Source organism: Pimephales promelas, chromosome 14 (genome assembly GCF_988280905.1).
Source record: "Pimephales promelas chromosome 14, fPimPro1.hap1.1, whole genome shotgun sequence".
NCBI classification, from domain to species: domain Eukaryota; kingdom Metazoa; phylum Chordata; class Actinopteri; order Cypriniformes; family Leuciscidae; genus Pimephales; species Pimephales promelas.
Window position 1 is genome coordinate 28,711,439 of NC_142782.1, and position 12,026 is coordinate 28,723,464.

Genomic DNA, 12,026 nt, shown 5'->3' on the forward strand with positions numbered 1-12,026 from the left:
CATCCGCCATCTTCATTTACTCCAAGTCCCGTTTGTCTGGGAGAGATTTTGCTAGATTTCCCCTGCCGTGTTTCGCGTCGGGATTCTGGGTGTTTGTGAATGGAATCGGTTAATCCGGATTCACACTTGCATGATTTGGTCATCTGAGACAAATTTGTGAATCCTAAACAATTCCTCGTTTCCTTGGCCGAAATCTGAAGTCTTTGATAGTTTTTTTGACATGTTCACCGACACCGACAGCCACTTGCTCCACACATAGTCTTTTCAAGAGAAGCCATGATGAAATGAATGCTAGTGATTGTTTTTGTTTCCTAGCCACAATCTATCCCAGATGTAAATGCAGCTCACATCACTGAATGTGTCATGGATTGATGATGTAAAACTCTGGACAAGTGCGTCTGTTTTTAACGCGTCTTGACTGCCGTACAGTCTGACATTAATGACAACTGACATCCCACAGTGTGACATGGCTTACAGCGGGGGGATAATGCTTGTACAGCAAGAAACAGTCGTAAAGGACTATAATAAGTCATGCAGTATGCACTCGACTTTAGTGTGTGATGTGCTGATTTTCACATCTTGGCATTCCACATACTATAGGAAACAGTTCTGTTTAATCTATGATTTTTTTTTTTTATGTGGTCTCTCATATTTTGAAAATCTGGTAAGTGTGGGGCGGGCCAGCCATTAGAGAGACCCTGCTGTCTGAGAGAGCATCAGGCCCAAAATAGCACGGAGTTCCCTTATCTACTGAGTCTCAGAGCATCAAAGATTGATGACGGTCCACATATGTCTAAGGCAAGATGCAAAGTCTCATTATTCTTTCTAGTTGGAGGCATTTGAAGAACTTTAATTATAAGGGATTTTGCGCCGATTTTGATCAAATGTTTGTGACGCTGAAAATGTTACCTCGGATGTTTTTGCTTCCATTGCAGCTCAAGATTCTCACTAGAGTGTCTCAAATCATGCTGGAGAACATTATCAGGTTTTGTTCAAGTCTTTGACATTGACAGTGAAGGGGACTGGAGAAACACTAGTAAAGTCGTATACATTTTTAAATTTAAATTTCCACTCAAGATGTGTTGAATCATTTGTAATGTTATTTAAATCAAACGAAAACTTGCTTAGAAAAATGCTAAACATAAATTGTTATGTAATTATATAATACATTGTATTTAATTATTTTATTTTTAATTTTTAAAAAATTATTTTGCAAAACAAACATTTTCATTAATGGGTTTTAGTTGACATTTGGGGGCCACTGTATTTTTCCACATTTTGTACCATGCCCTTTTAGCATTGCTATATTATTTAGTGACAAATAATAAAATAACAATGATTTTATATATATATATATATATATATATATATATATATATAAAAAATCATTGTTATTTTATTATTTTATTATTATTATGCTCTACAGTTTAGCATTTTTCTAAATTTAAGCATGTTATAACATGCTTAAATTTAGAAAAATGCTAAACAGCATTTAATTCAAAAAAGAAAGAAAGAAAACACGCATTGTCTTTAGTGGCCTTTTGTAGTAAATTCAGTGGCCCTATAGTATTTTTCCACATTTTATTCAGCAGTTTTCTAACAATGCTAAATTATTTATTGACAGACAATTAACCAAAAATAACAAAACAATTTTTTACATCTAAAAAATGAAAATAAATATTTTATTAGAAAAATGTTAAACATTATTTTTTAATTATTTTAATTGTTTTTTTTTTTTTTTTTTTTAAAGCAAAACAAGCTTTTTCAATTGTTGCCTTTTCTAGTAGACTTTTGGGCCCCACTAGCACATTTGACAAACATTACAATATTCAGTCTAAAAACGTATGGTATATATGGTATATCCGATTGAAGCGGCTTGTCGAACATGAAAAAAATGTTGAGCGGGACAATTGTCCATCGGGAATTGACTGGATGGTTGTGATTTGCTGTAATGTGAATGACAGGTTGTCCCGCCTTAACGGCATTAAACACGTCATCAGAGAAGAGATGTCACTGCAAGAGGGAGGGGAAGTTATTTTGAGTAAAGATTACAATAAATACTGCAATATTCCAACAAAGAAGTACATTTTGATTTCATGGTGACTTTAAATTAAAGCATAAATAGAGGTCCGAACACACTCTGAGCACTGCTGTTTGTGTACATGTACATCTCTAACATCCATGTTTCAGTCCAACGCTTAGTGTGATGTGTGTTGGTCTTTTATCTGAGCTTGCCTCTGTGGCGGGAAAGATAAGAGGGTTTGGGAAGGCCTTTGAACTGCTGAGCATCAATCGCAGATTTCTCTCTCCTCGATTTCCTCATCTGCGGACCTCAATGTATTCGACTACCTCAGCCAACCTGAGCAGTGGACGCAATAATGATAGCCGACGCTTAAAGCAGAAAGTGTTGTGTGCAACATATAGTGTTTTGCTCTCCCTCTCTCTCTCTCGCTGTGCTTCTTTGTCTCCTTATCCATTTGCATGCCAACCCTTATCAAGCTGGGCTGTCCTTTCTTCAGCCTGCATCCTAATTATGCGTCTCAAAGAGAGACCGGCCGGCCCCCTACATCTGACAAGCGTCTAAGGAAAAAGCTGCATGTCTGATGACTAAATCCTGTTTTCTCGAAAAAGCGCCCATCACTCAAACCTCATGTACGTCTGGGGACCCGAGTCTAACGTGCTCGCCGAAGGAAAGAAGGACGCTGCTTTCAGGTAAGGATGTCTCAGTTTACAATTATCAATGCTTTATGAAAGTTTTGTTTTATCTATATGTACACCTAAATCTTGTATGCAGAGATTGGGCTTTTTGGAAACTTAATTCAGGAATTGACAGGTCTAATAAACAGCTGTCATTCCAGAGCAAATGCTAAATTTGAGTAGTTACTGTGCAACGTTTTACATATTTTTGGCACTATGGCTTAACCTGGTAGATTTGACCCCTATTTTTACATTAGTTAACATGAACTATGTGCAATATGTTTTTAGAGCCTTATACCTATTGTAAAGTGTTACTGTTTAAACAACCCGTTTGCTCAAATCAGATCATCGGGCTGTATTTTTAGACAAATTTCTGTAATTTATTGTATGACGCATTGGAGAAATGTCCTTTATATTTATGACAAACATGCTATTCATCCTTTTAAGTTTGTTTTAACATCTACCAATTTTGATCTGTTTCATGGTATATGGGGAGATATTAAATCACAAGTACCGGTTATGCTAAAAATGGTGTTTTTTTAGCTGTGATAATAATAGACCAAAGGGTTATTAAGGGTTTTATGGTCAGTTTGTTTAATATATATTGTAAATGGTTACGGTGTCATACCACAAATTAGTGTGAAATCTCTTTCCCGCTGCCCCAACCGCCCCCCCTCAAGGATAAAGTAATGAACACTCATCTGCTTGTGACAGGGCCTCTCCATCTCTCTCTCGGTGTTAGACAGGAACATGCGCTTCTTCATACAAAAGAGCATCTGTAATAGCAACAGTTAGCTTAGCACGAACACAAAATAAACACAGGAGCAACCATTTTGCAATGTTTTTCTCAGCCGTTCTCACGGCATTACTAATCATTTTTATAGGCTTACTTGAAATTAACACATTGTAAGTGTTCAAATTGACTCCATATCAATTTAATTGAACTGTAAACTCTTATTTTGCCATCCCTGAAACGAAATATAACAATTCAATTTCAATCTACAGACATTTGCTTTATGCAAATGAATCTGCATTAACACAAACCGCTCTTGTGCATTTACGGCTGATCTGGAGGCAGTGTTGCTTTTCTTCAGGCCTGGATTTTTTTCCGAGGAAAATGATCCAAGATCAGCAGAAAGGCAATTAAAGGTAAAAATCTACATTTAGGATGTGTGTTACTTCCTCGTAGCTGTGGGCGAGAAGTTCGAATGCTGTTTAATGAACAGGTGGAACGGCAGGAGGAGATATATAAATAATGCACACTGAGAGGCCTTTATATAAGAGCTGTCAGTTTGATTGCTAAAAGAATTACTTGCGTTCACTCTCTTGTACAGGTTAAAATAGAAAACAGATGGCCCTCCTGTTGTAAAAGTGATACCTGGATATTAAATACCTGATAGCCCATAAAATTGCTCTGTTTGTACGGTGTGCTGTTTCTAGGCCCTAAGTGGTTTTACAAATTACAGTCTGGTCACTATAGGAGGGTTTGATTCTGATGTCAGACTATAGAAATGTGTTGAGATTTCATTTACTTGAACAAAAAGAAATTGCTGTAAATGATTCTAAAACTCGCATACTATTTACATTCAGGTTCAATTTGTTTACATTAGTTAATGTATCATGAACTAACAATGAACAAAATTTTTTAACAGCAGTCAAGATTAACGTTTTTTATTAATATACTATTATTCATCATTGTGAATTAGTGTTAATTGCATTAACTGTTAACTCGTATAACATTGCAAATGTGTATGTGAAGATATTAACATTAACCAAGACTGATTAATAAATGCTGTAAAAGTATTTTTATTTTTTGAATTTGTTTACATTAGTTCAAGTAAACATCAATTAATGATATTGACAGCATTTGTTTATCTAATTTCAGAATTTTCTAATACATTTTTAAAATCAAAAGTTGTACCTGATAACATTAGTCAGTGCACTGTGAACTAACATGAACAATGATGATTGTACTTTTATTACATTAAGAAATAGTGCTCATTGTTTATGTTAACTAATGTATTAATTAAAGTTGATGAATAGGACCTTTTAAAGTGTTACCAGTATTTGTCATTGTCAGTTCATGATACTTTTTACCTAAGGTAAACAAATTAAATATGAAGTATTATTATTAGGCTATTTATTTATTATTGAATGAGTAGATGTGTAATATATTAGTTTAATGGTCAACATTTCCCTATTACTTCAACTAATTCCCTTTTAAATGTTCAGCCTGTAACCCCACAAAACAACAGCATTGACAACTGAGAAGATTTTGTTTAGCCTAATTTAAATGCGGTTTGTAAATCCAACACACACTGGGGTCATTTCAACCGGCAATCCCATTCACATATGTCACTGAACATGGGAAAGGGAAATTAATAATTCATGTGGTTGTAAGCAACATTGCCTCCAAAACCAGCAAGCAAATGATACTTCATTCTGCCCAGGGACCCATACAGGTCTCCAGGACTAATTACTTAATGAAAAAGATCAAATTACCAGCTTCCTTGATCTGCGCCCCAGATCCACTCCAAAGTTCAGCTCCAAACTTTGGCATCACCTTCATTGACATCAGCACTCAATCCTGTGAAAACCGAAACTACTATCCTGAAATCTAAACAACTTTACTCTTGAATTTCAAGGCTTTTTTTTTTATACTGGTTTAGGTGCGTGTGTTAACCAATTGAATAAAATGTAATAAAAGTATACTTAATTGTTTGAGAACAGATTTCAATGCAACTGATGTGCATTTATTCTCTGATATTTTTGCAGGTTACGGAGTTTCATGACTGCCTGACCACCAGATTGACCCCCCATCGCATCACATTAAGATTAGATATGTGATCAACTCATAAAAAACTAGCTGATCACTTTAATTTGTCATTTTTTACGCAATATTTTTATTTTATTAAAATGGCCAAGCTTAAGTTGCCATTAAGCTGATAAATCTTACAAAGTAAGGGCACTTACTACATGGACAATTGCCCTTGGCCAACTTCATAAACATCATGAGTAGGCTACAATGGTGCCAGATCAGGACTGTGATTTTAGTATTCCTCCAGTTCCTGAATCATCTCTACTGGGGAACGAACCAGCAGGATTGAACGAGCACCATGGATGATGGTCTTAAATAAATTATAGCTACCATTTTTGCAATTTTGTCATGCCGTGGTTCATCTCGTGCAGTTATCTGGCGAAAGTTAGCTAAACCTTGGCTAATTGACGTCCTAAAGTTATTTTCAAACATCAATGATTTTTGTGATACAGAAATCTAAAAGTGATCGGAATAATAACAATATTTCTCACGCTTTATGGACATATCACCAGAATCTGACTTCAATAGACCCGGCCTTTTCACACAAGTGTAAGTCGTCATAGTTGGGTAAAGCGGTGAATGACTACATTAAATATATTTTTTGTGTTCCCATTTGCTCAAATAGCGTAAGAAAAATTCCACAATAGTGTTTTCAGAACTTTAAAAACAGGAAAAACATTGAAATTGATAAACGGCTGTCGGAAGAGTGAAATAGGCTTTCATTTTTACCGTCACTTCCACAGGCGCTGAAACACCCTCACGGCAGCGTTTACTTAGTATTTTGATGCAAATCTAATATATTATAATGTTATAAATGTACATATTTTTTATGAAGAAAACGTTATATAAAAAGCTGCAATGTATGCTGATGACGCGTCATCACAGTCTGTGACAATGGTCCATGAATTGCTCGAGCGGCCTCCTGTTGCTATGGTTGCACTATCAGGCGAACATAACTTTTATTCGTTAGCGTTTGTTCGTTAAACCTACTTGTATACAAATTTAAACTAAGACCCCCCAACCTTTTGTTTTGATTTCTTTTAGGGGGTTCGAGTCTTAATTCGGGGAGTCTGGTTTCGCCAACCTCCCCATATTCGCACCCTCGTACTGTGCACTTCCCTTAGTATAGGTTACTCATTCATATAAACACTTCGATTGTCACATGTAGGTGGGGCTCCCTGTAACACCATAGTGACGTGATGAGGCTGGTCTTGGTTAAACCTACCAATGAAACGGGCCTTCTTGACTCCACCGGGGCTGCGCGCAGCGAAAGGGTGCCGGATCATTGCAACGCAAAGCGGCACTCCGCCGCAGGTGAGGCGGGGATGCAGCATCGCTACTCAGGAGCCGTCCATCACCACCACCAACAACACGCGGAGCACAGGGGTGGCCTTAGACAGACCGCACACCCCTTGCCAAAACAGAGCCAAGAGCACCTGCCTAGCCCTTTCGGTCAGGAAGCACCAGTCAAAAGCCAAGGAAGCAACATAAGTCTCACAGACTGTTACAAACCCTCCCTAAGTCGGCAGCAGAGTGTTGGAGGGGCTGCCAAAACTGCGAATTGCCAACTAGATCATTGTTCGTGCAGCTGCGGATTGCCAGAGCATCAACATCTGTTGCAGCAGCAGCAGCAGCATCCAAGCCAGCGTCACAACCCTCCACCTTCCCTCCAGCTACAGGTTCAGCAGCAGCGGGTGCTGAGGAGTAGCCTGCCCAACTGCTGCGCTCGAGGATCAGGGGAGCTGAGAAGCCAGCAACCGTCTCTGCTGCAGCACCGTGAAAACGACAGCCTGAGATCAGGCGAGCAGCGGAATCCAGTTCTTCACGCCCGTGCATGCACGCCTGATAGATGCCAGGGAGCCAGGAACTCCGTTTCTCCGCGGAGTAGAAGCAGCCTGCTGTCTTCTGACAGTCGCGTGTGCCTCGAGGAGCATAAAAATAGACACGAAGGATATAAGGTAAATCTGCATATACCAACTCATTTTTGTTGTCGTTGCGCACAGACCGCATGAAATACGCATCGTTTATGCGTGCACTCTGAAGTTTATGCTTAACAGGTGGCCAGTTGTATCAATGCACCCGATTACGCAGGCTTCAGCTCGACTCTGGGAGGTCATGCTTGATATCGCTTCCCATTTTTAACACCACATTTCGGCCGTGTAGATGCAGAAGGCTGTTTTGTAGTTGCTAGGTGTTGGTATTCGTGCTAACCTCGAAAGCATGGAAAGAAAGAAAAAGGCGGGGGTGCTTGCAACAGGCTGTCCATGATTCCCATGATGGCGTTTAATAGTAAGTAAACATTATGAATTCGCATCCGTTTATTCCTACACCTGCATCATTCATATTTAGTCTAGCCCTGAATATTTTTAGCCTACCTCATTATGTGAGCCACATCTATCTATCTATCTATCTATCTATCTATCTATCTATCTATCTATCTATCTATCTATCTATCTATCTATCTATCTATCTATCTATCTATCTATCTATCTATCTATCCTTATATCTAGCCTTATATCTAGCCTTATATCAATGCATCCTTTGCCTGAAAGGAGCAGGGACAGAGAAGCAAGGCAGAAAGGCAAATCAGTGTCATTCATTCCTTGTGGGAGAGCCGACCCTGTTTCTGCCTCGCTGTTCCATTTTCTGCCTGTGCAAGCCAAGGGAAAGCCCCCCTGAGTGGCACTAACATGCACTTCAGGCCTGTATTATTCATGATGGGTTAGACATCACTGCCAGAGTGAAGAGACATTAGTATTAGTTTAGTTCACAATGCACAGCAGATGGAGGTAAAAGCCATCACCGATCTCTTCTCATGAAATCTCCCATAAGTCTTTCCAGTTGTTTGCGTCAGTCTGTTTCTTTCTCCGCTTGACTGGTTCTTGTGTTTGACTGCATTGTGCTTGTTCTAAAAAAAAGTATTTGTTCAGCCTGTGCCGTTTGATTAATTTGTATTCGAATTAATTGTTTTAATCCACGGTTCAGAAACAGCATTGGTAGGAAGTAAAATAACCCTTGGGAGCTTTTCAACAAATCACTCTTTTTGGAAAACCATGCTGAATTCTCTCCACGGAAGGGTTGTAATTATGTAAATGTTTACGCAGAGTTTACAGTTAGGCTTCTTCTTGAGTGGAAGCACTGGGATGTGCTGGGGATGTTGCATGGGGGAATGGCTGGTTCAGTATGAGCGAGCAGGCAGAAGGGAGAATCTCTGGGTGTTGTTGCTCTGCAGCTGGTGTTCTGCTGCTTAATCAAGGGTAATTTGTGGAGAGTATAATTGGCTGAGCTCTCTTGTCTCTGTGTGTATTCGAACTAAAACTAGCCAAAGGCTTTCTCTGTAATACCTACAGTCTGTGTGTGTGTCTGTCTACTATGTCAAACTGTTTCAAGTCCTTTTGCTGAGATAGTATAGATTAAAAGAATGTGTTCTGATGGCATACTTGGTCATCGGTTTGAATGATGGAAACTACCAATTAGGGCTGTCAAACGATTAATCACGATTATCCAAAATAAAAGTTTGTGTTTATAATATATGTGGGTGCACTGGGTATAATTATTTTGTATATATATACAAAATATATATATATTTTTGTGTGTGTATATATAAATACACACACATGCTTGTATATTTAAGAAAAAATATTATTTATATATAAAATATTTATATATAATATAAATTAGATATAAATCTCTATACAGTATATACATGAAAATATATACAAGCATGAGTGTGTATTTAAATATATATATATCAAATAATTATACACAGTGCACCCACATATATTATGTAAACACAAACTTTAATTTTGGATGCGAATAATCACGATTAATCGTTTGACAGCCCTACTACCAATTAAAACACTGCTATTTCGGAATAATTCATCCATTTTTAAGTACCTGATCATTCTCCTGTTTTCTGTTATCTAATGACAACAACAACAGCAACAAAAAAACCTTTGATTTGAAAGAATATTCTTGATTCTGCAGTTTTTGTTCTTGTTGTTTTGTAGCACACGAAAGTCTCTGCAGTTATTTGTGTGACAGTGCTCTACATTTCAGTTGGGGGAAGGTTGGAAGTGATGTAATGAAGTCAGTTGCTTGAGGATGTAAATTCTGTCTTTTTAACCCTAAAGTGTTTTGCAAGTGAAACATTATAAAATCAAATTTTTACTACTTTCCATGATAATGGAGTTGGCTGGAAAGCGTTCCCAGTATTCCTTGTTTCAATGGCATTGCTAATGTAAATCTAAAGTTTTTTGTATCTAAATCTAAAGCCATATCCATTACCTTTTAAATGTAATTAGGCAGTAGGCATGATTTTATGGTGTTCATATTCATATATCTGTTTCACTGTAGCACAGATTCTTAAAAATAAAGGTTATTTATTAGCATCTATGGTTCCATGAGGAACCTTTAACATCCATTGAACCTTTCCATTGCACAAAAGATTATAGTGAAAAAAGGTTATGTAGATGTTTAAAATGTTCTCAAACTAAAGGCCAAATCACATTGCACTGACAGACGCTGCTGACCAATGCGGACTATGGCCAGTTTACAGTCTGTCACTTCTCAGACATTCCACAACCCAACAAACAAGCGAAAACAAGAGCCAACCAACATCAACAGACGCTGACAGGGGGAACACACTGATCTGTCAAAACCTGGTTGCGTTTGTTGCAGTGTAAATTGGCCTGAAGAAAAAAAAAGGTTTTAGTAAGAAGTGTTCAATGAAAAAGGTTCTTTAAGGAACAAAAATGCTTCTTTTATGAAATCCCCCCTTTTGGGACCGTTATTTTTTAAAGGCCAATTCACACTGCAGTGATAGACGCAACCAACACTGACAACCACCAGATTACAGTACGTCTTCTCATGATGCATTCCATGAGCAGACAACCGCAGATTTAACATGTTCAATCGGCAAAAAAAGCTCAGACGGATGCCAACAGTCGCAGATGGGTAACATGCAGATCCAACAAAAACCTGACAAATTATCTGTTGGCGTCTGTCGGTGAAGTGTGAATTGGCCTTAAGAGTGCACTAAAGGTTTGGAAGAATAATAATATCTAATTTAAGGCACACTATGTAAGTTTTACCGCTAGAGGTCACAAAACAAATACGAGAGCGAGAGCGTGGGACATTTTTTATTATTCTTGTATGCCGCTGCCGCTCCCTTCGTTTTTGTTGTTTATGCATATTTTACGATTAAAGTTGCGATTTATGTTTGGCTCCTTCCCTGAACTTGAACTTTTTTACAGTTACATTTGATAACTTAAATTCACATTTATTTATTTTTTCATACTAATAAAACAGCCTACTCAATTACTTCTCAGACAGGTCACTTTATTTGACAAATTTAAATTGCGGGGTAATGCAGCTCTGTTTTACTTGATCAGAAAAATAATATAAAAAACGCATGAGTGAGTTGAAAGTTAGCCTATTTTATAATGTTACTGTGCGTTCACTTAGTGGCGGGTATGACACGTTGCACACTGCAGTAAGCTAGATCAATATTAGAATATAATATTAGTAAAAGCTGGTTGATTGCAATTCATTTTAAAACATTGTATGGTGGAGAAAATGCTGTATTACTTTTGCTACAAAAAAGCTCTTAATGATTATGCTGTAGTATAGTCACTTGACTAAGTAAATAGTGTTGTTTTTGAGGCATTACACAAACATGTTACTCGCAGTAAATAAAAAAACAACAACAATACTAAGCGTGTTGAACTATATAACATTGATTTATTTTCTGTCGATAAAGGGAACAGTTGCTCATCTGTCTAATAAAACATATAATATATTAAAGCATCTTTGGTGTTTCCATGGTTTCTAAGGAACCGGAAATCAAGGGTAAAGCGGATATTACATCATTGACAGGTGACACAATGACATGGGATGTAACTCTGGTTGCAATAACTGATTTCACAGCATTTAAACATTGTTAGAAGCATTTGGGATAATAAGTACACAAGTCAACAAAATATAGGCTATTACATATTTTTTAGGTAATTTAATCCAAAAATCTTGCATATTGTGCCTTTAATGATAATAATAGTGAAATGAATTTCGAATTTGTTCCTATTACATCTCTGGATAGCTGTTAGTGAAGAAGTGTTTGGGACGGTGTGTTCTTGTGATGCCATCACCATCTATCAGCTCTAGTGTGATCAAGTCACATGGTCTTATACGGTTCATTTGCTTGACTCAAAAAGTTCTCACATGAGCAAAGATGGCAGATTTCTTATTGCATTTTTCTGACCGAGGGTCCTGAGTGAGCCAGAAAACTGGCATTGAGATGCTAACTGATAGCTTTCTCCAGGTATCATGACTCAATCTACATAAAAATCACATTTGCTGAAACAAATCACATACAAACGTTTTTCTTATTTAGTCTCCTACGTCGCAGGAGGTGCACATTTTTGCAACACGAGACGTGGGAAGATGCCTGGTTGTAAAGATCACATTTTGATAGTGGTGAGCAGTTAGAAAAGATATTCTTGAATAGTGGGAT

General features: G+C 37.5%; 1 protein-coding gene and 1 long non-coding RNA gene across 2 annotated transcripts in view; one reads left to right on the forward strand and one right to left on the reverse strand.

Moving 5' to 3' along the window:
* Positions 1–2,710: 2,710 nt before the first annotated feature.
* Positions 2,711–6,829, reverse strand: LOC120474216 (uncharacterized). The gene is made up of 3 exons (XR_005621748.2): positions 6,741–6,829; positions 5,200–5,284; positions 2,711–3,473 (listed from the first exon to the last, which is right to left on the reverse strand). It is a non-coding gene; the product is annotated as an uncharacterized LOC120474216 (long non-coding RNA).
* The window catches only part of kcnn1b (potassium intermediate/small conductance calcium-activated channel, subfamily N, member 1b), a 32,741-nt gene continuing 27,155 nt past the window's right edge, over positions 6,441–12,026 (forward strand). Inside the window, exon 1 of the mRNA XM_039664343.2 lies at positions 6,441–7,473. Within this exon, the coding sequence (XP_039520277.2) occupies positions 6,715–7,473 (759 nt within the window). The 5' untranslated portion in view covers positions 6,441–6,714. The remainder of the gene's footprint in view (positions 7,474–12,026) is intronic.